General features: G+C 38.8%; 2 protein-coding genes across 7 annotated transcripts in view; one reads left to right on the top strand and one right to left on the bottom strand.

The window, feature by feature from the left end:
* Positions 1–1,622, top strand: part of LOC146565515 (glutamate receptor 3) — a 78,680-nt gene extending 77,058 nt beyond the window's left edge. For all 4 annotated transcript variants that reach the window (XM_085288662.1, XM_085288664.1, XM_085288663.1 and 1 more), the window contains one exon: positions 123–1,622. The gene's annotated coding sequence lies outside the window, so the exon portion shown is untranslated. The remainder of the gene's footprint in view (positions 1–122) is intronic.
* A 1,085-nt stretch (positions 1,623–2,707) lies between these two features.
* On the bottom strand, positions 2,708–26,326 carry thoc2 (THO complex 2). Of its 3 annotated transcripts, XM_085288659.1 has the most exons (39): positions 26,176–26,325; positions 23,625–23,680; positions 23,021–23,112; positions 22,564–22,615; positions 22,374–22,444; positions 22,100–22,221; positions 21,872–22,005; positions 21,082–21,242; positions 20,830–20,922; positions 20,495–20,650; positions 18,822–18,994; positions 18,421–18,616; positions 18,275–18,313; positions 18,010–18,140; positions 16,141–16,242; positions 15,358–15,442; positions 14,709–14,802; positions 14,505–14,585; positions 14,310–14,406; positions 13,864–13,981; positions 13,578–13,757; positions 13,273–13,437; positions 12,684–12,959; positions 12,343–12,484; positions 11,893–12,050; positions 11,366–11,494; positions 11,143–11,274; positions 10,842–11,026; positions 10,014–10,189; positions 9,711–9,813; positions 9,144–9,529; positions 8,784–8,842; positions 7,220–7,255; positions 5,150–5,275; positions 4,945–5,011; positions 4,688–4,833; positions 4,513–4,589; positions 3,782–3,828; positions 2,708–3,690 (listed from the first exon to the last, which is right to left on the bottom strand). In XM_085288659.1, exons 1-38 carry the CDS (start codon positions 26,238–26,240, stop codon positions 3,801–3,803), a joined length of 4,689 nt encoding a protein of 1,562 aa, XP_085144785.1. In that variant the 5' UTR covers positions 26,241–26,325; the 3' UTR covers positions 2,708–3,690; positions 3,782–3,800. The 3 variants fall into 3 exon arrangements, 1 of the variants encoding a protein (XP_085144785.1); XR_014894126.1 differs by lacking the exons at positions 2,708–3,690; positions 3,782–3,828; positions 4,513–4,589; ... (1 more) ...; positions 4,945–5,011; positions 5,150–5,275 and having other exon boundaries at positions 7,740–8,842; positions 26,176–26,326; XR_014894127.1 differs by lacking the exons at positions 2,708–3,690; positions 3,782–3,828; positions 4,513–4,589; ... (2 more) ...; positions 5,150–5,275; positions 7,220–7,255 and adding an exon at positions 7,296–7,425 and having other exon boundaries at positions 7,740–8,842; positions 26,176–26,326.
* Positions 26,327–26,623: the final 297 nt, after the last annotated feature.

The following is a 26,623-nucleotide window of genomic DNA, read 5'->3' as shown; positions in this document are numbered from 1 at the left end:
AACTCACTTTTGTGAAGCAGCAGGGGAATCTTGGCTTTTGAATCAAATAAGCTGAAATGAAATACCCACACACGGCAGTTTTTCATTTGACTCTCTTTTGCACATCTTCTGGCTTCACACAGGTGAATTGTTTCGATTCCCGCCGGTGATCCTGGATGGAAACTGCCACTCTGTGTGACCCCGACACTCCGTGGTTGGCGTCCTGGAGGCAACGGCCTTCTTTGTCACCAACTTGGACACAAGCCTACAAGTCAACAAGTGCTCATTTTGGGTTATGAACCCATCACACTAACAGAGGGCAATGTTGCAACAGGACTTTTGCTTCTGGAAACATGGGATTTGCCTCTCGTAGTGCCTTATGGAGCATTTCTGCATCATGGCAATGCAATTTAAAAATTTAATTCACTTGAAAATAAAAAATAAATAAATAAAAAAATCTGTGGAAGTAGGGCAAAACATTGTTTCAAATGACAAACAAACTGTTGTAATTTCAGTTGTTTTCTATTTTAAAGAAGAAGAAGAAAGAGAAAAAAAGCCATGATTTGAAATCAAAATCCTGGATTACTTATTTAGTCATTTGAATCCTTTACAGACATATTTTTGTGGTGAACTCTTAAGTTGGATAAATGTTATATTTAGTGAAGTAAAGTCATTTTCTTGTTTTACTATAAGGCTTTTTTTCAGTGTATCAGAATATCTAGGACAAGCATCGAACACTAGGGTTAAGATCAATTTAACTGACAATAGTGAATCCAGGTTTTTACTCGGAAAATATCAATAATGTGAAATTAGTGGTCATCTTAAACAGCTTAGGTGGTGTCATTTTCAAAGCCAGCTGGACGTCACATACGACTGAATCTGTTTTAGATGCTTGTTTTGAATCGACTTTGTGCATTTCTTTCAGCTGCCACTCTTTGAAAAGAAACGATTCTTTTATTGAAATGAGGCCCGTGTTTGATCACTTAATGCCATATTGTTGAAATCAAAAGATTCATAAATACTTTAGAGGCTAGGAAGGTGACCCCTTTTTATGTAAACCGAACATTCAAATGGTTCAACTGAGCTTATGGTTTACACTTTGTACACACTTTAGAAGCTGTTCTCATGTAAGCGCAGTATCTGCAGCTGTGATTCTCAACATCTCTTTTTTGTTGGTAAATGATAACACACCATAGCTTCTTTGGTCGTGAAAAGCTTTCTGTGTCTATGCATTATGCAGAGGGGTGAAACTGTACATTGAGGGAAGAGCAACGAATGAAACATTTGTCTGTTTGTATAAGTGAAATTTTTATATACTGAATAGTGGGGGGGAAAAGAACCTACAACCGCTACAAACAATGTATGCCTACATTTGTTTAGTATATCAGACTTTCTCATCCTTTTATTCCCCAGAAAAAAGTGCATGTGAATTTGGTAATAGTTTTAAACAAACTGCAGATCGAAATTGACCCTGGTTTAGTTAGTGTCTGTTAATGACATCTGATTTGGTTTAGTTTTTCCAGTTCATTTGTAACAGTACCTCAACCATGAGAGTTGCATGTATGGACACAGTGAACCTCTGTGGAGGGGTCATGTACAAAGGATTTTATTACATTTCCTTAATAAAAGCAGGTTTATATTTACGTGTGACTTTTATCTTTTGAATCCTTCAGATTACACTACAAAAAAAAAGCTTATTTGTTTTAGTGTTGGAAAATGGCAAGTAGGTGCAGCAGTTTATTGAAACATGCACACATATATGTGTCAATACTGTGGAATAGGGTTACGGCCACTGCTAAAAGACAAAATTGGGCATGTCTTTTTTCAGTTTTTTCCCCCAGTTGCCCCAATTCTCTTCTGCACTTTCCAGATGGTATTGCATCATTTTTGACAAGCTCCTCAACACCACTGACTAAAATGCAGCATAAACCACATCAAAGCTTCCGCCACGTGTTACAAATGGCTGTAGTCACTGTTGCACGTTTCTCCTGACCTCTTCTGTATATATTCAGAATTTGAAGCATTCAATACAACTTTATTTAGGCACTGTATACTGTCAAGACAATACAAAAGTAATTCGTCACTCCATCAGATCTGTTGCCACTGATATTTCAGTCCAGTTCTTTTGTTATTACCTCAGATTGTTCTGTTTTCCTTCTGTAAGAATGGCCTCCTGACAGCCACTCTTCCATTAAGAACATTTTTGAGGCTTTAAAAAAACAAAAACAAATTCCTACTTCTTTAGGTCATGACTTTCAGATATTGTTCATCTGCAGATATGTTTTGATTCAGAGATCCTTCACTTGTCCAGCTGGCTAAAAGCTCTTTGAGAATCACATTGTTGGTGCAAATAATTATTTTGTCTTCCAAATTGTGTTCATGGATGGACTAAAAGAAATGCAACAGATGGATGGTGTGCCTAAAGATACTATTTAAAAGCTTAGCTTTGCTAAGCTGTCTGTTAATGTAGACATATCACTGGTTCATCCCTTGAATTGTACCTTTTTATGCTTAAATGATCAATAGGTCAGTGTGAAGTAGCTTAAAAAATTAAAATCTAAAGTCAATTCTTTATACACTTGACTATTTTAAAGTATAATACTGTAAATTAAGATGTTTGTTTTATCCCCCCCCCCCCAACCCAGCTGAGTGACTGGCCTGCAGATAATCCTCCTTATGCATGTCCTTACATTCATGGCAAAGAAAAGAAGGGAAGATAGACACAATATCAAACTGACACACTAGGAAAACTATTATTTATTGTTTTTGTTGTTGTTTAAAAAAAAGAAAAAGAAAAAAAAAGAGAAAAAGCTTACACTCATTGAGTACAGCAGATAAAATCTCCAAAAGTCATTTTGAAACAGCCGTATTTGGAGTACAGAGTATCAGATTTTGTGTGTGTGATTTTTTTCCTTTACAATTCTACATTTGAATCAACGTCAAACTGACATTTTTATAAATTATGTAAAAACCTGTTTAACACGAGGGGGGAAAAAAACCAAAAACACAAAAGAGCTGTATGGGACATTTAAAAAAAAAACAAGAAGTACAGAAATAACATGATGTGAATTTCATGTTACCCTCTTTATTATTGTACACAATATACAAACTGGTTCTTTGTATCATTTTACTCACATCTACCGTCTTACTCGGGTTAAAAGGTGGAGATAAATAAATAAAAGTATCTACGTATCTCAAAAGGATATGAGGTAAGTGAGCATGGAAAGCATGTTAACTCCAATAAAACAAGCAAAAAGCAAAAGCCCGACACTGTACAAAAAAGTAGACATTTTCAAGCATAAGATTATTGAATCTATGACCAGATGCAACCAAGAGATCATTTCATACAGTAACCACATTTCTAATTAGGATAATAACACTGTGATTACGGCAGCATGTTGCGCCCATATCAAATAATAATAATAATAATAATAAACAAAAAACAAACAACAAAACAAAAAACGGATACAAATTCACCAAGAAAAAAAAAAGTTTCCGCTGGTTTACCGTTGTTTGAAATGGAAAAATAATGAGGTGATCTTTAAGTTTAGATGAGTAGAACTAACAAGACTTGAGGTGGAATTTTTACAAAACGAAAAAAAACTAAAAAAGCCAATCAGGCCAAAAAAAAAAAAAAGAAGAAGAATATGGGTTCACAACAGATGGAGTTGCAGATGTCTCGCAGATAAAAGCACAGCTTCTCCAGTTCCGCTGCAGCACGTGGATCGAAGAGGAAGAGAACAAACCATGAGACACGGAGCAACGGTTAAAGCCACTTACAAAGAAACCGTATGTGTCTTACCTTCACTAATTAGTGCACATTATCTGTGCTTGTCAGAGGATTTATGAGTACGACTGTTAAGGAAACGGTGAAATGCTCAAAGATGAAACAGCTGCTCATAAAAATGTAGTGACGAGAAAAGTCTTTAAAGGTTGTTAAATGAGTGCGTGGCAGTGCTGAGAAAGTCCTCTAAATAATACACCGACAAAAGAAACCCACAACTAACTGCAAGTGTGTGTAAGCCTGCCTGATATGAGGTGTATAAGCAAAGGGACTGGCACACTGGCTCTTTGAAATGTCCATCTAGAAATATGAAGTTGAAGTCACATGATCAGTTTAGACTGGCGCACTGGGCCAGAGGGGAAATAAGCCGACCACTAAATGTTCAAATAAGATGAATCAAACAGTTCAATGCAGAGGTTAAGAGCGCCAGTTAAAAACAAGCCAGCGGGGCTTGGTTGTAAGCGTAAATGTGGCATCTGCTGCAATCCTTATTGGATCTGAGTGTTTGTACGGACACATAATATACTAAAATGAATGTAATTATCCCATAATAGAAAACAAATTCAGTGCCGCGAACAGCTGTAAGTATCTTTGAAACGCTACTTAACTTGATAAAAACTGTATTTGGCTAAATCAGTTAACTCCATCTACACTGGTCGGGATTTACAGTCTGAAATAAAGACGGCAATTTACGAAGAGTTCATTAAAATCACCTTCACACTGAAATGTCGCTTTATATTTAAGGATATTGCTTTTTCTCTTCCTTTCCTCCACTGCTGTCCCTCTTCTCTTTCTTTTCAGACTTCTCTTTGTCATGTCTGGACTCCTGCAGCACAAAAAGAAACAGAAAAAAAAAGTACATAATGACAATAAAGTCCTTTAGTCGACGGCTCAGGAGAGTGCGCGACAGCGACTGAGTCTGACCTTCTTGCCGCCAGAGGACGTCCGCTCGGGTTTCACAGAGTCGGCCTTCTCTTTACTGGATGATTTGGATCTTTTGCTCTTCTCTTTCTCGGCCGACAGCGGGGAGTCACAGGAAGGACTTGTGCTCTTGCTGTTTTTGGAGGCATCTAAGAACAAAATGTTGGCTTATATTAATTTTTATTTTATGTTGTCCTTGTTTGGCTGAGAGCTCCTTCAGATTTAAAAAAAAAAAAAAAAGACAAAAAACAAACGCTTACTGGTCCCATTCTCATCCTTTCTGCGTTTGGCTTCTTGGCTCGTCTCACGGTCGTTGACAGTGTGGTCCTGATAGACAAATGACATGATTTAATAATAACTAATATTTCAACTATGTCCTTGTTGCTACTGCCTCTCCCTCTAATATGAAAACTAAATCTGAAAAAAATCCATTTCACATAGTTGATGAGGCGGTTAGACACTGACTCTCTTTCGCTCTTTCCGCTCTTCTTTCTTCTCTTTGGATCGGCCTTGTGTGTTCTCTGAGTCTTTCTTCTCCATCTCCCTCTCTCTGCTCTTGGACCGGGCAACTGAATTGAAGTTCATGTGGTGCTGGAAGAACAATTACATATGAATAGAACAAAACAACTCAAACAGACAGCAGTGCCTTTATGTTAAGTGTTAGTATAACTTTAAACATAATACAGCACTGCAGGGGGGGAATATGCCAACAATGGTGGTAAAACAAGTAGAAAAGTATTTACTATTGTACTTTTCCTAATCACTCTACATTGATGACATACTTCCAAATACTGACTGGTATTCAGTCATGTGACACGTGACTACTAACTGTTCAACAAAGAGTTCACAGTGGCTCAGAGTGGGCTGAGATCTGCATTTAGACTAAGGTGGAGTTGTTTGTCATTATGAGAACAACAACGAAAGAGTCCAAAGGAGAAAAACCATCTGTCAACTCATTTAAAGTCAAGTTAGTTTGTGATTTGTTTGTTGCAGTATGACTGACACTCAGTCTGATAGTTCTATTACATAACCCGAAAGGTATGTTTGACACAACATGCAAGGGATTCACTTTCAGTGAGAGCTATGAAATATACTTTTCAGAGCAGTTTGAAAAGTCTTACACCGTCTTTCAATACAGGAGTTACAGCACAAATGTTGATAAAGGGCTTATGAATCTAGATACATAGGCATGCGAACACATCTTATAGTCTTAAGTCAAAGGCTGACATTATAAACATAATATAGGCATCACTGGTGGCCTGCGGCCAACAATGACGTGGATGAGGCAAGTTGATTGGCTAGCAGCTGACCAGGTTTCCACTGGTGGATTAACTTGTGAAGCAAACTGGCTGAAATGTACCATCACTATTAAGTAGTTTTTTCTCATTAACATGTCAATAAAAGTCCTTCATAAAAATGTTTGAATAATTTAAATATGAAGAACCCAAAGGTAGCTGCAGTGCCTTTCTAGCAGTGATGCCTGGAGCATGCTGGGGTGAGCCTACAGGGCAGAGCATATCCCACTACATTTAGTTCAGTTATCATTTTTCCACTAATATAGATTTATAATATGAAACAGAAATCCCCTAATAAATTAGTTATAATACATTAGGCTATCAAAGTAATGAAATTACCTTCATTTGAAGTTGGAGGGTAGTCTAATCTACTGGCTCAGAGGCAGAGTAGGAAAAAATGTTATCCTGAACCCATTATAATGAATAACTATTAATTAATAAAACAATCTGCGTTGATTAAGTTTTAAGATTCACAGATTCTTTATATTTATGATTAAAAATATAAACCTGTTACAATCAGCTGGAAATGAAGGGACACTTGAGTTTATATCTACTTTGTCTTGATAAAATATTGCTGTCCAACAAGAAATATGGCCCTATAACAGCACATAGTACTCAGTAACTGATGGTTTTCATTATAAAAGTGTACTGTGTAATGCTACATATATTAGTTATAAATTTTTAAGGACACAGCCAGCTGGGACTTCATGTTATTGTCTGGTATTTAATTTGCCCTTGCTGACATAAAAAGAGGTGAACAAGGTGAAGATACTTCAACAAAACCTGAACATAGCAGCATTGCGGTTTGGTATTTATGGCTTTTTCATGTTTTTTGTTTTTTTAAGGTCTGCAATGACTTTACTTATTATTTAGGCAATGAAGCTAATGATTCTAGCAATTGACTAGAACCATCTTTAAAAAAAAAAAAAAATACCTTAAAGTTGCTGCTAAAAATCATGAAAATGAATACAAGTCATGTCTAATTCACCTAAATGCAGTCTTTAGCTGATGCAGTCTAGTGTAAGCTACATGCACACTTCTTCCAAGTGGCAGGTGTAGTTTAGCAGGAAAACATTTTCTACATGAAACTGCACATTACAGCTTTGGCAGTTCACACGAGCGACTATTTTTATTTTAAAAAAGACCGAATCACATGATATCAAACACTTTTTCATGTGAAAAGCTGAAGACGTTTTTGACTTGTGAACAAAAAGCTAGGAATAGAAGAGTTAATTCAAACCTTGGATGTGGACTCCTTGGGTTCGATGCTATTGTCCTGTAGGGATGAATGGAGATGACAGATGAGCTGGGAGGGGGTGGGGGATTGGGAGGAGGTTGTCAGACAGCAGCAGAGAGTTGGAAAAAGGGGTTGGGGAGGTGGGGAGTTGGGGCTGGCCGGACCAACAGCACACTTCTCCCTTGACCTCTGACCTTCAAGGACTAAGGCTTTGACAAGGTTATAACATAGAGGAGAAGTCATCATCTGGAATTGCAATATTTAAAATAGAAAAACCCTGAGCATATATGAAATAACTGCTAGTCTTAATACTACAGACATGTCTGACCTAAAATAGAAGTCCTACACCACAGCTGGTTTTCAATACATCTAAAGTGCAAGTGCTGAAAGTAATGTATGTGTGCGCGTGTGTGTGTGTGTGTGTGTGTGCGCGTGTGTTTGTATATAAATATATAAGACAAATCACTCAATTTCTTATGTGCTTGATTGCATCCCTACATAGGTAACTGTTGCTGTCACTTACAGTTCAGGAATGGAAAAGACACATGGAGCCTATTTCTCTGGTGGAAGGGTAAATTAAAGACCTATCACAAGCTTCCAGTGGTTTGGGCAACGCTCCAGACGATTCAGGCTTCGCCCACTCTCTCCCTCACTGCCTCTCTCTTTGCAGGGGTGGGCTTATTTTCTTCTGTATTTTTGGTAGATTGAAAACTGCAACATTCACATTCTCCGTTGATCTCAGATGCTGGTGGCTCTGGTTTTCGACTCATTGCTTGCCAGGAGGTAGTACAACTGAAGATCCCATTGGCTGGTAAGTCGTAGGGATAGCACTGAAGGGGGGGAGAGGGGACTCGGCAGGACTGACTGGACTTGCATCTCGTGACGTGCAGACTCCGTGAAGGACGTTTCAACAAGCGGAGATGGAAGAGGGACTCAGCTGCAGCAGAGGCACTCCTACAGCAGGGAAGATGCTGGACACCATCCATCTTTGTGCTGCATCCGGGGGACGTTGCGGGGTTAGCGAAATATTTCACATCACAAAAAACAGGAACTCTTCACAGCTCAGAAAAAAGGAGGGGGGAAAAACTCTTGGGCATCATTTCAAGTAGTAAAACACTGCTCCGGGTATGGGGGGGGAAAAAATTGCCTATGGAGCGCTCTTTATTTGGCAAGCCTTTTTTTTTTTTTCTTCGGGTGAGTATTATTCTCAAAAACAAAAAAAACCAAAAAACTCCACATGGAATATAGAAATGCTTAAAAAATTTCTTTCTTCCCAAGGCACACTGATTGCTTTCATTAATATGAAAATAGGTAAATATTTCAATATGAAAATACTCAATATACACAATATTTTCTTGGCTAAGTCCTTGAGGAGATCTCTCCCAATTCTGCAAAATATCATGCGTATGTCCATGGAATGCTTTCCAACTCCCATGGCTATGGTTGGGATTTCCGTGTGCGACAATTCTCCTTTGTTGATCTTCTGGGCTGCTGGAATGTGCAACGGCAGGGAACGCTCCGGCAGATAGAGAAGAAACTGGCACAGCCTTCCTCAAGCCATACTAACCTTAACAGACGAGGAGTGGGACGGGGAAGCGTGACTGTCGAGCTTTCGTCTTTTGTGATCTGTGAGAGACAAGCCGAGCGACACTGGTGTTAATTTGTGCATTAGTGCCATCCATTTAATGTCTTAAAAACATGCTACAAAAGGTAAGAAAATGCTGAATCTAAATATTTAATTTTACTTAAGTGAATTCATGTGATTTACAAATGTAAAGCATGTCAGCATCCAAGTGGACAAACTGTCGCAGAAGTAGAAGAATAAATGAGATGAAGTGCACGGACCTCGTAAGAGGCCTGACAGAGAAGTCAAAATGTTACGGCACACTTTCATGAGCAGTCTAACACCACTGGAACGGCTTCTTACCCCTCTCAGATTCAGCCGACTCAGATCTGGGACCTGGTGACTTGAGGGACCCGGCCACAGCACTCCTGTCTCCTTTCTCCTTGCTCTTGGCCTCCTTGACAGCATCACGCTCCCTGGACGGTTCCATGGGCTCCCCGTTCCCGGCTTTGACCTTGTCGTCTTTTCCACTCTTCTCCTCTGGCTTCACTTTCTCCCTGTCTGCCTTCGGGGTCTTCTCCTTACCCTCTCGCACCACCCGCTCCTCTTTCCCTGCCCTCTCATCTCTCTGCTTTTCCCGACGGTTCTCCGCCTTTGCCTCTGGTGTGCTGCCGGGTGTCTTTTCTTTTTTCTCTTTTTTCTCCTTCCCACTCTTCTCTTTGTCGTCCCGTTCTTTAACGGCTTTGGTGCTGCGGAGACATTTTTCCTTTTCAAAACCATTTCATTGAAAATGCTTCACAGAGAAATCTTCTGAATCCAACACTCAATTATATTTTATTTATACATTGCTGTATCACAAAACAAACTGCACACACTTTCAGCAGCCGATGAAACTGGTGGATTTTTTAAAGCTTTGTTTTATTCTCCTACCTGTTGAGAGCACCGTTGCCATTGCTGGTGGTCACTTTGGCTGCTGCACTGTTGGCTTTGTTCACTGGCTTTGTGGTCCCCTGAGATTTATCCTTGGCCCGATCTGCCCAAAAAAATAAATAAATAAATAGTCGGACAGGGTTTATTAAAATTACAGGCTTTCATATTGGAACTGAAGCACTGAGTGTTTATGCTGCATCATTGTGGGAAAATAGTAATATAGACATACACGACAAAGAATTTAGTGTTTGTCAGATTAGAGAGAAAGGTGGTAGGTGTCACACTTTAAAATCCTTCACTCACCACCATCCTCTGAAGTCCCCTCCTCGGTCTTGCTTGTGTTAGTGGCAGGCTTGCCTGTGCTGCCGGGGCCGTTCTGTTGACTGGCAGGTGTGGCGCTGCGTGCTGGCTGCTCTTTGTGATGAAACTCATTCTCAGGGACCATGTGCACCTTCTGGCTTTTCAAGCGACCTGAATAACTGTAAGACGCATAAAGGGTTTGCAACAGCAGAGACAAAACTTCTAAAAGAACTTCTCAGTGTCACGCAGTGCAAGAATTAAACTTTTAGAAAGGGGTAAATATCAGGTAAAATAAGCCCCATTGTATATGTCTAATCATAGATTGCACACACACACACACACACACACACACACACACACACACACACACACACACACACACACACACACACACACACACACACACACGTATGTGCTGATCAATATCCAATACCAAACACAATTCTTTCCTATACACAGTGAAAACGTTCACGGAACAACATTCACTGCATATAGGATTTTTACTCAAATGTTTATAGAAATCCAGGTTCTGTCCTGTCTGCATACTTAAAACAATGGACTTGCTTTGTAGCTTTAATGGGTCAGTGGCATTAGGTTCTTCCAATTAAAAGTCACCTTACCACCTATTAAAAGGCTCAATTATCAACACTTAACAACTATCTCCACTCTAGGGCTAAAAATCAAGTGCACCAACCCATATTTTAACATAATCATCTCAGCTACAGATACAAGCTTCCACTCCTACATGTCTGATAAGAGTTCATAACCCCACTTCACACGATAGATGTTAACTATAAGCTCCACATAGAGCTGATCAGCACACAATGTTACCCCATTGCTAAGGCATAGAGGTCTGGTCGCTTATCCTTCTCTTCAAGGCAGATCTTGTGGACACGGCACTCTAGTGCTTGGCCCAGGTTCAGGACCTTCGGGTAGCAGGGCAGGATCTTGGTAAGTACTATTAAAATGTTCCTGATGTGGGTGTAATCTCCTGTTTCCAAGCAGTGAACGGATGCCTGGTTGGGGGAGAAAGAAAGGGTGAGATCATGGTTAAACACACACCATTAAGAGCAATGCTTAAAATCATTTGGACTGAATATAATAGAAGCGTAATGGTGAACAGACAACTCACTTTAGTCAGCATGTAATGCCATTTATGAACCACATGGCGGAAGTTTTCATAATCTAGCTGATCTGCTTTGTTTCCTCCATCAAAGCCTGTGGCTCTGAAGATGGTGAGGAAGCCGGGATAATTGGCACACTCCTACGACCGCACAAAAACAAGAAAGATTCACATCCAGCTCAACACGCAGCAGAAATTTTTCCAGGTACACAGAACATGTAGACATGGACACCTTCTCATAGATGGCACGGTCGCTGTGCCAGCGGGTCACCGTCTCCAACATGCAGCAGAGGAAGCGTCCATAGCGGTGAGACTCATTCTCCGTACAACTGGCCACAGTATAAATGATAGCAGAGAACACCTGCCAAGGGAACAGTGGACAGATTTTACTTAACGACTGAGGCAGCATGATCTATACATTATAATGTGCATGTATATTATTGGAAAATAAGGGGCAGTGCCCACACAAATTATGGTAAGTGTTCAAGCTTTTATGCTAATCATCATTCAGCTGAACCTTCTTAGTATATCACTTCAACCTAACATGATTCACTTGAATGGTTGAAGAACCACTCAATGATAAAGACTTTTTATTTTAATGGTTTATTTCTACTCCTTCTCTTCTGCAGAGCAGGATGAATTAGAGCCTAGTTTATTAATCACATTATGAATATTTATTATTTTTCTTTCTAAAGCACTTTGGCTTTAAGAAGCTCTAAAAGTGGAGGTTAAATATTGTTGTCATGCGCAACCTCTTACCCGGTCGTAGCACAGTAGGGTGCAGAAGTTGGGAGTCTTCTGCTGATGGACAAGCTCAACGAATCGGGCACAGTACACCGCGTCGATGGATGAGAAGATGCAGCGAGGGAACAGGCAGAGCTGCAGGAACTTTGTTATGGTCTCATTTTTTGTGGATTCTGTCAGTAAGCATTTAGATTTGTGTTGGAAAAACAATGGACATTATATCTTCTCTCATGAATGATCCCATTACATCAGCTTTATTCCCCATTATTACATTAACTGACAGCCATGCAGCTGCTGGATGTTTGCTTAGTGAGAAATGCTTGTAAATAATGCAACAGAATTTATATTTATAGCTTTCTCTTTGGGTCAAAAGAAAATTGATGCACTACTTTCTTTTCTTATTTAGAAAGACTGTGCACAAGCTGACTAAGATACATCAATACCACCAAACATTAAATCACTTACTGGCCAATAACCAGTTGTCTTTCTCCAGTTTGAGGCGGTGTAGAACTCTTTGGACATGCTCCAGCTGCTTCTTCTCCTCCTCCTGTAGTTTTTCCTGCAGTGCAGTGCAGCGTTCCTTCTCCTTCTTTTTCTTATTCAAGGGCTACATTGGAAATAAATCAAACAAAAAACAGTTAAATAAATACACCCAATTACTGATCACAATCATTTTACAAGTACTTCACACAGATATTATCTTAGTCCTTAGACTTTAGAAATTACACTGATTAAAATCAAAAACATCATTTCTGTAATAAATCTGCAATCTGCTGTCCAGCAACAACTCTCAAAAAGCTACTCACTATCTCAGGGTTCTCCTCAATTTGCTTGATCTGCGCCTTGAGCTTATTGACCTCACGCTCGTAGGCAGCATGTGGCACGGCCAAGTCGTACATGGTGAGGGACCAGAAGGTGGCGTAGAACTGAGGGCGGAGATCATCCCAGACCCTGGCTGGATGGAGCGATACCACAGCTTCATGCACCGGTGTCATCACCTGTTCGCAGGCCGCCACATACTTGTGCACCTTCTGCTGCTGCCGATTACCTTTTTCTGCCTTCTTCAACTCATCATACTTAGACTGCATGAAGAGAGCATGAAGTTAAAGGACCCTGAATTTTTTCAAGTTAATAAACAATATCCATTTTAAGCAATTCAAGCAAAAAACTAAACTAAACTTGTGAAGAGACAGATATACCATAAAGTCTTAAAACTTAAAACTTAAACAACAAAGTTACTTTTTAAAATATTTCCATTTTATTCATAAGACTCGAGTTCAGTCAGTTTTCAAACCCACTTTTTGAAATCTTTGTTTCAATGAGGGAAATCAAGTCCATAAGGACTGAGACAATTCAAAGGCAGTATGTTGAAAAAAATTAGAGTGATCTACTCACCAGTATCTGATGGGCATACATTGGCCTAGACAAGAAGAATGCAGCGTCATGTGGAGTGTGGAACTGGTTACAAAGGATGTCAATAGAGGGAACCCGCTTGATGTAGTCCTCCGTGCTGAGGTTGGAGGCCAGAAAACCACCAAACTGCACTAGTGTGTCATGACACTGCAGGAAGTAAATTATTAATTATATATAGGAACAAATGAAACATAGTCTCTTAAGTTTTTGTTGTTAGATGTGTTTCAATTTAGTTGTCAAATGCAAGGTCAGTCAACTGTTTAATTTTACTGTGAGAGGGTGAGTACCTGGTCATACAGATGTCCAACAAGTTTAAGATGTTTCTCTCCACCCTCCAAGAAAACCACGCCGTTTCGTTGCTGGGCCATGAGTAAACACAGCGGTAGTGCTAGTTCGTGATCCAGAAGCACCTCCTTCAGACGCTGAGACGACTTTTTAGTGTTTCTGATCTGGCCGAAGTATCCACCCTGCAAAGAGAATCAGACTCATGATCCGTGCACCTGCGCTGAGATTAAAACAACGGGCTCAAGAAATCTTACAGCTCTTTCTAACGAGACTGCATTAGTCTCATACCTCGGCTTTGAGTTGCTCGCCTCCCGTCATGGCTTCTAACTGTTCCGAGGTCATCTCATCGGTGATCTCAATGCCAGCCATTTTCTGCACCACTTCTTTCAAGATCAACAGGTCAAAACTGCAGTAAAAAGAGTGAAGTTCCTCATATGTTTAAATAAGAAACATATAAAGCAAAGTAGACAATGACCGCCAAAAACAACCACATGCTCATCTCCTTAAAGACATTTTATGATATTTTTAAAAGTGGGATTAATTAAATCTTTTCTGATTTCTCGGTACTGATATTACAAGTTGTACAGCAAGTATGTATCTTTTATTATTTGAAATGATTATTAAAAAATATTTTATCAGGCAAAGTAATATGAAAGAAAAAAAATCCAATGGTCCTTGGACTCGCAAGTTAGTAATTCTATGCCGTCTCTGCTAAACAGTTTGTATCCACTCACCTTTTCCCTGCTTTTAGTTGATTGGTGACATATTGAAGGAGGCCAGCCAGCTCAATCGGGTACTTTCTGAACACAGCTCCACACAGACTTGCCAGGCCTTGGCGTATCAGAAGAACAGGTGTTTGTTAGATATTCATTAAAATATCAAACAATTTCTTTTCTTTTTCATGCAAATGAAACCGTGAAGCCACTCACTCTGAAGCCACGAGGAGATGGTAGTGTCATCGTGCTTCATCTTTTCCTTCTCAGGATTGGCCAGAGCCTCAATTATGCAATCTGAAGACAGAGTTAAAAGGAACAACACAGACGGACAACTCCCTCACAACTCAGAAACGCACACACACTTGTTAACAAACTGAAAAAAGGACAAAAAAAAGAGAAAAAAAAAGTGTAGGATACAGGCCAAGACATCGTAGTTGAGGGATGTGAGGTATTTCAGGGAGTCGACCACGGGGCTGATGAGGTTGTCGTACCATTGTATCTGAGACAGGATCTGCCATAAAACAATGAAGGAGGAGGATGAAAAATGACATTACACATTACACCACACCTTATAGCATTTGTCACATATATATAAAAAAAAAAACTGTGTCTGAACACACTGAAACAGATGAGATGCTCATTTGAGCAGTCTTATATTGTGAGGTGCACTGATTTGTTAAAATCAGTCTCCCAGATGCAGAACAAAATGTCCTACTGATGTGTATGAACAAATTTCATTCAAAACATTTTGCTTTTTTCCATGCAAACATTTCCTGCCATTTAGTTTTTGCCAAGTGACTATAAATTTGATTAATGGATGTAGAATTTGCAAGCAGGACGCTAGACATGAGCAATTCCTCGAAACCATGTAATCGGAAACCAAGCCTGCTGTAGGACACAGAGAGAAATCTTACTGGCAACTGTATGGAATAGAAAAAAAAAAAAAAAAGGTGCCACATGTCTAGAGAAGTATTTCTTTACGGCCATAAAAATGCAGGATTGGTTGCTCTTTGTAGTTTGTGGACACACACAGTAAAATAAAATAATTGCAATAAAAGGGACTTACATAATCAAAGAGGATGGTGGGATTACTATGGCTCAGTTTTCCAATCTGCCTTCCAGATTGTTTCACGTTCTCTTTGGTCAACCGCCTGAAGAGTGGAGCAAAAAAGGAAAAGAAAGGGAGGACAGGGGAGAGAAAAGACTTAATAACACAAGATGACACAAAGAGCACTGTGAGCAAAAACTGTCACTTCTATAAGTTTCAAAGCAGTTGGAAAATGTTCTTACGGTTGTCATCTTAAAATAAGAGAACTGTTACTATTTTTTTCCCCAGTAGCAGGACAGTGTTAGGATAATTACTTGCCCAGCATCAAAAGTAAGTCCCCCTTTTGCTACAACATCCTCATGTTTAACTGTGCTTAAAACAAAGCTTCACTTGAAGTGGTTAACTAAAAACCAAACAAATCTCTGCATATTTCTATTAAATGTCCAACTTGAATAATAATACTATTACTACTAATAATAACAACATTTTTTTTACACACACACACACACACACACACACACACACACACACACACACACACACACACACACACACACACACACACACACACACAGTAAACTTTCATTTCCTCCAGCTTGTTTAGTGTCATGCAACGATAACAGTGATTAATATTCAACTATTATCCAAAATTTGTTCCTGAGTTTAGTAATGTACCACACATCATTGAAAGGTAATATGAAATTGACAGATTTCAGACAAAAGATTGATCAACACTTGAAGATTCAACAATATTAGATGTTGAAAAGATGATCCAAAGGCACAGAAAAACATTTTACTTACTTCATGATGTATTTGGCCCTATCCACGGTCTGAGCTTTGACTTTAACCAATAATGGATGGCTGGAATATGTCTCATTCTTCCATTGCCCATATAACCGATACCTTAGAGAACACATAATGAGAAAGCAAAGGTAAAAACTTAAAAACACCTGTAAGAATGGCAGTGTATGACATATTAAGAATCTACAATTTCACATCTATAAGAACTCAGACTAGAGCAGGGCGATATGACCAAAAATATTTATCACAATATACATTTGAAAATCTGCGATAACGATATAACTGACGATATAATTGACACTAGACAAAATACTTTACAACTCCACAACTTTATTAGTGCAAAAAACCCATCAATGTATTTTTACTGAAACAAGCAGCTGTTTTTTTAATCTGCATTAAAGTTATATAAAAATTAACAGTGCGAATGCAAATTCCTTGCTGACAGTTTAACCAAAAGGCATTTCCAGTGGAAATTGGCCGACATATCCTCAGCATAACCATGTATAATATCCACAAAAGAGGTTATACACACATAATACAGTAATATTATGTTGAAGCACAGTACGTATCACTCCGCGAGGCGTCTGCCTACGATAGCCGTAATGCTCCGACAATCCATCAAGCGCTGCGGCTTCGTAGCTTAGCAAGGTCGTACTAAAACATTTGACAGATTTTCGAGCGCCGTGTACATAAAATCGTTTCGAGGTCAGTAAACACAACCAGAATTCATACATAAGGCACACGGGATTATAAGGGGCACTGTCGATTTTCAGAAAAATCAAAGGATTGATTTTAAGTGTGCCGTATTTTCCAAACAACACGGTAATAACGACGGCCCGCTAGCATGCGCTACCAAAAATAGTGCTTTGCTGTGTATCTGACGGACGAAAGCCAAACCAGTTCCACACCACTGAAGCTGCAGCATTTTTACAAATCAATTCAGGTTCATCCATTTCATTCAATAATCCGCTTTCGCCCTTCTCATTCTGCGTCGCCGCCATGCTTTTTCCGCCATGTGCGTATGAAAACAAAGGCACTGCGCATGCACGTTTTACCCATATTCTATCGCAATATTTTCTTATCGTTGCCCAACATTATATCGGTATTACCGTTAAAGGTATGATATGGCCCAGCCCTAACTCAGACCACGCTTTCAAGGGAGTTAAGTTCATTAAACTTGCAGTTCAGAGCAGTTTAGGAATTTTCTTATGCATCTTATTTGCTCTTGTCAAGACAGCAACGTGAATGTCTAATTTGTATCACATGCTTCACAAAATTAAACCAATAATTAACCGTGTCATTTTTGAAATAATAACACTAATAAAAATGTTTTAAATGCATCTGCACATTAGTACTATGACAACCCCACTGGCAAATGAGCTACAGTACCTGCCCATTTGTAGTATACAGGAAATAATTTCTTTTGACATTGTCAAGACAGATCAGTATGCAGAAACTTTCCCTGTATTTCAAAGTGCAACTATCATACGTAATCTACAAGTTTGTATTATCATCTGACAAAGTGACATGTACAACCAGAAGTAAAACAAATCCTCTGGGAATATGGAGCATCAGTGCCTATCAGCGCTGTGTGAAAATGTCCCATCAAAGGCTCTAAAAATAAAATTCTTGCACTGCTTAGAGGAATAGAAAAGTATATTGCACATAGAGCCACGGATCTCACTTTGCATAACCAAGCATTGTTTTAAGAACTGAGTGTGACTGTGTGTGGTAGTTGTTCTTTGGCAGCTGGTATACACCATCCTTGAGCGACGCCTGAGGGTTTACGAACCAACAATTACACAGCACCACATGCGGTGAGTGATACTATGGTGCAGCAAATGAGTGTGAGTCTGTGCGTGTCCTTACCTATGCTGGTAGGGAAAGAGTTTGAAGAGACCCCACAGCTCCTCAGACATGCAAGCATTGCACTCCATCAGAGAGAGAGACGGGAGTAGCACCTGGTCTGCAATACTCAGGAAACAGCTCAACAGTGTGTCCTACAATGAAGATACCATTAACATGAATAAGCTTCTCAAAGTTACATAAACTAAAAATTAACCCATTAAATATAGATAAATAAATAAATAAATCAGTGTTTCTATAGGTAACAACCATGTGACTTTATGCTCACCATTTTGTCTTTCACCTCAGGTCTGTTATCACTTTGGTACTGAGACAAAACAAAACAAAACAAGAAAAACACAGAATAGCAGTCACAATTAGATGAAGGCTGCATTGCAGATGTGGAAAACAAATAGAGGGTGGTTTGTGGTGTACCTCTTTCATGAATGCCTTGCCAAGACGCACAATCTTGGCAAAGAGGATAGGGTCATGGGAGAGGTGAGGGCCCAGGTAGCAGAGCATGCTGAATGTGTCCTTCCTTAGGTCCTCAAAGCTCTCTGCAGGCTGAGGGGCCCGCTTGCTCCTTAGTGGGTGCATTACACATCCTCTTGCCCCTTTAGGAACACCAGCCCTAAAAAAAATACAGAGGAGCATATCAAAGTTTGTGTTTAATTTCATATTTTTTCCCAAATCAGTTCTCCATGTCCCATGTCCCAGTGGGCTTGTACACATAAAACTGAGAAAAATTCAAACCAGCTGTAAAATAAGATGTACTTGTGCATTCTTTTGGCTCTGACTACACATGGTGTGCAGTAAATGAAACATGAAATCAGCACCTTCTGTAAAGAGGCTCCACAGTCAGGTGCACAAGCTGGCAGAGTGCCAGCGCGATGGCCTTGTGAGAAGTGGCATAGAAGGAAGGCATCTGGTCCATAATACTCTGGGCATGGTGCCAGTCTCCGATCCTGAGCAGCGCTTCCAACAGACCAAGCTTCTGGTTATCAGGTGGCTGTAAGCACAAAAAAATAAGAGCAACTAAGTGTCTGTCTATTGTTAAATATGCCAACGTCCAGTAACATTCACTAATGTAATTAAAGCAGACGCAAGAACTAAGCACAGCTGCTGTCACAAAACAAACTGACAAAGAGGCTGCACTAAGATGTTAGTGCCTTCAGTTGCACACCATACTTCTTGCCTCTTTATTTGCTGGCATCAATTGTTCTCTAGCCTACACCGTCACATAGGGCTGCTCGATTATGGCAAAAATGATAATCACGATTATTTTCACTGAAATTGAGATCTTGATTATTTGACGATATTTATTTAACAATAACAATGTATTGAATAATGACTTTAAAGATTGTCAAAAAATAATATAAAATAGTGTGCAAATACTGATAACAGTGCAAATGTTTGCAATATAAAAAATAAATGAAAAATGTAAACATCTATGTTAAGTGAACTTTGCAGTGTTGCTCTGTGGTGCAGCTACGACACTGTAGCAAAGTTTACACACTATGTCTACGACTCCGCGAACCCATAATGTTTCCACACCACTGAAGTATTTTTTACCTCTCTTTTCAACCAACAGCAGTCACTCTCCTCTCCAAATAACTTCTGCTTAGCTTTCCGAGCTTCCCTCGGGTCCTCTTAATTGTTGTGACACGTGTTCAAAATGCAGAGAGGTGCGCTCGATTTGCCACACAGAGCAGCGTGAGAGTAAAGCACGAGGGAGGGGCTAATAATCGGCTCAGTCATTTTTAATGATTGTTGAAAGCCCAGATCGTAATCGAGATTAAAATTCGATTAATTGAGCAGCCCTACCGTCACACACTGAATCAATGCTTTTGTTTGGAGAAAGTCAGAATTTTATATTTTAGAAATCAAAAAATAAGAACATTCGTTTGGAAACTGATATTTTGACATCTCTTTTATTTTATCCATAGCTATCAAACCTTGTTAGTACAGTAAAGTTCCAAATTTTTTTCTACTAAGGAACCCTTTAATGATTAAAAAAAGCAATTTATACAATAAAATTAGATTTTTTATGTTATTCTCTTAGCAAAGTTACTCTATTTCAATCCAGTGAACTACAACGAAGCTTAAAACTGAGTATGATAAAACGCTTTAACTGAAAAAAAGAACAACTCAACTTAAAACTAAAATAATAATAATGTGAACTTTAAGAACTACTAAAATAAAAACATTTTTGCAATGTTCTGAACTTCAGTGTTCTGTAAGACACTGTCTGCATCATAATAACAAAAACACTCAAAATAATAAAAACCAAACTTAAAAAGGAACAGTTTAAACAATAAAAAAAACGAAACTAAAATCTCAAAACTCACTCTGGAAAGTAAATGAAGTAAAACCAAGTAAAATACACAACTACAGTAATTCTGCTCCAAGTAGACAGTTCTGCTACAGTTCCTTTTTGTATTGCATCACTTCCATCCATCCTGAACAGACCTGCATGCAACTGTAATAAGAAAAAAAAAACCTTCATCACCTTGTCATTTTTCTCCTCTTCCTTCTCTTTGTCCTTTTCTTTGTCCTCACTTTTCTCAGAGGGCAACACAACCATGACCAGCTTGCGAGCTATCTGCTTTGCCTCTGAGATGTCTCGTTTGTGCTCCTCTATGATGGCGGCATCTAGTGGCATAAGCTGGGAAAGCACGAAAACAAAACAAAAATTCAGTCTAGAGGCGATGCTTTGTCCACAAGAGTCACAATTAACATATTTGAACTAACAGTAAATTTAGGCATATATGATCCATAAGCCTAGATTTAGTTGATGTTATAACTAATGTAGTAATTAGCTGGATTTGCAGGTCTCTTCCTTACATGTACGTAAAGATCTTCCAGCTCTATCAGGTTATAGTGAAGGAGAGCAGCAGCAATATGGTAAAGTGACTTTGGGGTTTCCTCATTGGGCTCCTGAAAAAGAACATAAATCAACAAAGAAAACAGAAGTGATAAATATGATTCAGAGATTACAATTATAGGAGACATTTTAAAACACAGGTAATAACTTTGAGGTCATTTACTATACTGCTAGACACAGTCTGGCTTCTTTTATTTTTATGATGTTCTTACCTGGTAGAATTTGAACTTAAAGCCCAGGATGTGGCAAAGGGTGAGAGGCTCACACATGTAAGACTTGATGAGGGACAGGAAGAACTCATCTTGGTCAGATCGACTCTCATACACCTCCAGAATTATGTCCAATACTCGGTTGGGGTCTAGGTTGAAACATCCTGCAGGCAAAATAATCAGGAAAACTAAGCAGCCAAAAAGGAGAACTTAAAACGGCTAGTCCACAAATTCTGCTGCTATAATGCAAGGTTAACACAGAACAGGAGAGCCACCGGACCTCCTTGCGATAGGGGACAAGGATACAGGTTTTTATTTTTAGGTCACCCCTCTGTATCTGAACTGCCTTGTAATACTATTCCTTTGATCTCAGACTGATGAAATCCAATATTGTTAATTTATCATACACTAAAGTAACCACACATTCAATTTAAAATCATCACTATCCTGATGCATAGTATGTGGTAGAGACACTGAAGAACATTAATAAAAAGTACTGAGTTTATAAAGTCTGGTTAACAAAACTGATGCTGAAAACAAAGAGCCACGACACTGAATAATGGCAAGAAAGTGTGATTTTTCAAAGCATTTTACAGTGAAGCAGACCTTAGATCATTTGGATTTAAAATGTAATTACTTTATCATTTAATCCTATTAGACAACAGGAAAACATAATCTCTCCAGCCATGGCTATCAGTGACAGAGAGAGAGATAAAAACACCCTTAAGAAGTGTGCAAACGATAACAGAAGCACCATGTGTGAAGCAGTGACAATGAAAAAGCAGTTTGTTACCTATGAGGGATTTGATGCTCTCCAGAACAATATGGCTGGTAATATTCCCCGACAGGTCTTGGCCTAGCTCAGTGATTAGTTTGGCGTAGCCCTCGTTCTCCTCTCTTAGCAGGTTAAACTTTTGCTGTTTGTAACTGAAAAGAAAAAAAAGAAATGTTACACAAATCTTGAAAGGACTTATGAAGCACCTTATCTATGCCTACATCTTTATCACATTTCTATACTTACAATAGTTTAGTCTTGATTTTAACAATTTTCTGATTGAACTGATGGGCTTGTTTTATAAGTCCAAGGGACTCGAGAGTTTCTGGATCCAGCCTCTCTTTCAGAATGGCTTCAGGGACACAAAACTGGGGGGGGAAACAAATTTTTAAAAAAGAGGCAAGTAATTAGTTCATTTTCGTACGTTATTAGAGACACGACAGTCAGTAAGGCCTCTATAAATTTAAATAGAAAGTGGCATACAATTTGTTCTATCAGCTGATAAGAAAGTAATACTTACCAAACATGCTCCGACCAGCTGTGTGTAATGGTCACGTTTGTTTTTTTCTTCCAGTGCACTAGTCTCTAAATCTGTGAAAGTAAACAAACATTAAAAACAAACAATAAAAACATATCAAATCAGATAATGTCGTCATAGTACTAAAACAAACAATCAAACAAATAAACAAACTCAAAACCAGAAAAGTTACCTAGTATACTGAACACATCTGCTAAAACTGATGGCATGTCTTCTCGGAGTTCCTGAAAACAAACCAAAACAAAAGATAAGTAAAAATGTTTAAGGCTTGGCAAAATCTATTGTTACGAGGTACAAAGAAGCTCTAACAACACAACTCCTGTGAGTGGGTAGATTTTGTTTCTTTAGTATCTGTAATTTACCATCATATCTTTAAACAGACGTATAATTACACAGAAATACTGAACACATTATGTGCCAAAATAAAACGATAGTGTTTATACACCTGACATACAGAACTTTATACATAAAAACAAAATTTGAGATGCATTGCTATTGGGCTAATAATGTTAAACCATGAGGTGGTAATAAGAACCCCCCCCCCCAAAAAAAGAAAAACACACAAAACAAAAAAAAAGCCCAACAACAACAACCTTGAGGTAAAAACAACAAGCTAAAAACACATGTACCATCATGTCCCCAAGGACGCTGGTGACAAGATCCAACTTGAGGTTCCCCTGTACAACTTGCCAGCAGAGCTCATATAAGGCAGTCTGTATGTCTGTAGGGGTAACAGATAAAAGCACAAGCCAAGTTTTACGTAATACTAAAATAAAAAAAGTAACTGAGAAATAATTCATAACATAAACTAAAACATCAAAGATTAGTGTAAGTGATTCAATGCAGTTGAATAAACAAGGAAAGTATTTCCTTTACTGTCACAACGTGATAGTAAAATTTGTCCTTTTGGACATAAAATCACTTGATTACAGTGTTATCTGAAATTTTGTGACACGTGTCAGCACACACACCAAACAGAAATCTCCACATGGGCTGCTTAGTTCCCTTCTACCTTCCAGCCATTGTTACACGTGGATAGTACCGTGTTTCGTTGATTTAATTTTTTTAAATCTACTTATTATTTAAATTTAAATAATTTTAAACCTTTTGCATTCATTTTGGAAACTATGAGAATTCCCAAGGTGGACGTGTGTACATGAGGAGCAAGCTAAAATACAGTGACAGATGCATACAAGAAGAGTATTAAAGGAACGAGGGTCACACTCAACTCACCTTTAATTTCACTTCCATGATCTGCTTTCTCTGTAAGGTCTTTGCAGAGTTGTACACTATGAAGTAATGAGAGAATTCTTTTTTAGATTAAACTAGGATACATAAACATGATGATGAAAACCCTTATAAAGCTCAATGAACGAACCAGGATGCATGAAAACTTATTTAAATCCGTTTGTTCAGTGCCAACAATTTCTACATAACATTATTCTTGTAATATCCCGTTCACTTCCTCCAAGTTATATTAAACCACATAACACTATACCTTTATTTACACCTTAATCCAGTCTTAACATTACACCACAAAAAGCTTTAGGTTTATCCTAATTATCAATGTAGTAGCTCAAGAAATATTATATTACCTACATTGTCACTACACGAGTATTTATGCTGAAACTGCTGTGTTTGTATATAACAATAGCACTGGCTCTTATGTTTGCTGGATTGATTACTGACTGAATCTTTGGGCGGGACAACCCTTACCTTCTCTGTTGCCAAACGCTCGCACAGATTTATAGTTAGTATTTACTGAGTGCCATGTTTCTCCCTCTTAAATTGACTGTGATAACTTAGCTGGTGGATTGAAAGACTTAACGGTTCACCCAGTTGACAGCTTGACTGGTCTTAAAATATCAGAAGTAGTGATGACAAAGGCAGACTAATAGAGCACGTTCTGCCAGGCACATCCCATTTATTAAAAGGTACAATTACACACACTGGAGCACACTAGCTCCTTTCCTCTGTAAGAAACGCAGCACAGTCCATCAGCTTAACTGTTAGTGATAACAGCTTGTCAGGTGCTAAACACACTGTGAACAAGAAATGCAAATGCTACAAAAAGTCAGAGTTACAGCAAACGGACACCTTGGATTGCCAGAGCCTGTAAGGTCAAATGTGCAAAGCTGCTATTTGTATAATGAGGCTGACACAACATTTTCACCACTTTAAGCTAAACCCTGGTCTCTGGGACTGGTTAATTGCAACTCACCTGGCATAACTAAATAATATTTTTTTTAAAAAAAGTAGATCCAGATGTCCACAATGTTTTATATCAATGAATTATATGGCTTAAAAATATTGGTTACGTAATAACAATGTGATACTTATCAACATGAAAACCACATTTTCATTTGCTGCCTGTCATTACAGAGGATGGCATCTCACTGTGCTGCCAAATCACACTTTCACTGCAATGTACTCAGCTTTGCTATAACGGGTAATTTGCCTTGATGGAAATACTTTAATAGTTACCCCGTAGTTGCAACTGTTTGGCACAATTTCCAGTTAAAGTACTATCAGTTATTGACACAAGATAGTGGAACGAGAGTTTGAGTTGGTGCATCCCACTGCAGGCCTTTCTTAAATATGCAAGGCCTACAGCACATAATCGTAGCTAGTACTGTGGATGAGCCTATTGTGTCTCAGCTCACAGGCGATGGCAGTACTCAACATTAATGCGTGAAATTATTATTCACGCAACGTTTTTCTTGTATTTTTTGTTCTGAAGAAACTAATTTTAAGATAACAGTCGCCGTACATCAAGGTGTTGGGAGAGGCTTTTACAGTACTGCTTAAATTATTAAGTTTAACATGTAATGTTAGTGATAAAGTTTACTCTGATAATCGAGATGTCTTTATACAGTACCAAGCGCACAGATGTGCATCGATGAATAACCTTGGCTATGTCCACAGTCTCTATGCAAACCTTACAGCGACTATCCTACACCAATATCTAGGTGAAATTAACGCCAGCTAAGAAAAGTATGACGTTAGCTGTAGCTAGGTTAACATTATGATTAAAATATTCATCTCCTAAAATATATATCGTCAAATGATACGTTTTGTTAAACTGAATCAAAAAGCGTCATCTTTATTCTTCCAGGATTACCCGACTAAACATTAAAGCATACGAAAAGGAATTCAACAAAACAATTACTGTAGCTAACGTTACGGCTAATCTGCTAAAGCGTTTTGTCAATGTCCGTTGTTTTCCCTCCACACGATTATTTAGTGTTAAGGTTTATAACAGGCTGCCCAAGGGGTTTTCTCGCCAGCTAATACTCGGTTGTCTGCTCGAAGTTGATAACTGCTAATTCCTTGAACTTTGGAAGTACATTTATTCCACTTTACTAGATAGTGCGATATCGAAGCAACAGAAGAGTATGCTATGTGTATGCTAGCTCGCTTAGCGTTAACAGCCATAGTGTTTACACATTGACGGCGAATCAAATGGGAGCGTAAAGCTAGCCTTACTGCTAGCAGACAGCATTAGCTTCCACGGTGACGTTCAAAGCCATTGACGTCTTCTTTTCACAAGTCTAACAAATTAACTGTATTCAGTACTCAGGAACTAAATTACATGTATTGTTTTTTTTAAGTAAGTGACACTTGTAAGCCACTTTAAATTTTAGCTGCTTGGCTCAAGCTAACACACCTAAAGACCGGCCTTATATTTGAATGCTAGCTACGTCATTCTCGATAGTTTTTATTCGTAAACAACGGGTAAAAAGATGCAAAATTCAACACTGCCTTGAAATTCAGATGCACTCACAACTCATGTTTTCCTGTTTTTTCCCAGTTTTTGATCCATTCACTAGGAAGGGTAAGTGTCGCCATCTTCCATGCACACAGCCCGGATGTCTAGTTTATCATCATGGCACACACAGGGTCAAATGTGGTGGTTAGCCGCCGCTGCTAGATCACTGGTGCATTGTGGGACATCGACAGCTGTGCGTCCGAGGTTTTCGCACGGAGTGGTGGTGATGGTCGTGTAGTCTTGGAATAAGTTTGATTCTCCACGTTGTACTATTTAACTTGTTTAGTTAAATAAAATCCCGTGACACTTGAACAACCCAATTTAAATCTACCAGTAACATTTTCTCTAAGAACTACCTAAACAACAAATTGCAGGACAGCTGCGATTTCCATAATCCTCCGGTGCACTCATGTTTCATCAGTAAAAGCCAGTTATAGTTACAGTACAGGTGTTCTAATACCAT

Source organism: Mchenga conophoros, linkage group LG10, assembly GCF_057382185.1.
Source record: "Mchenga conophoros isolate Kocher_MC1m ecotype Shallow Benthic linkage group LG10, M_conophoros_male_GT1.1, whole genome shotgun sequence".
Classification (NCBI taxonomy): Eukaryota; Metazoa; Chordata; class Actinopteri; order Cichliformes; family Cichlidae; genus Mchenga; species Mchenga conophoros.
The sequence above is the reverse complement of the archived record's forward strand: the minus strand, read 5'-3'. Positions and strand labels throughout refer to the sequence as shown.

Excerpts from the sequence above, each read along its gene's own strand:
- thoc2 (XM_085288659.1), bottom strand. The coding sequence starts at position 26,240 with ATGGCGACACTTACCCTTCCTAGTGAATGGATCAAAAACTGGGAAAAA. Across the intron at positions 10,190-10,841 it reads CTCTATGCCTTAGCAATGGG|TTATTCAGGTCGCTTGAAAA; the intron begins GTAACATTGTGT and ends TGCGTCTTACAG. Across the intron at positions 9,530-9,710 it reads GGCAACGGTGCTCTCAACAG|CACCAAAGCCGTTAAAGAAC; the intron begins GTAGGAGAATAA and ends ATGTCTCCGCAG.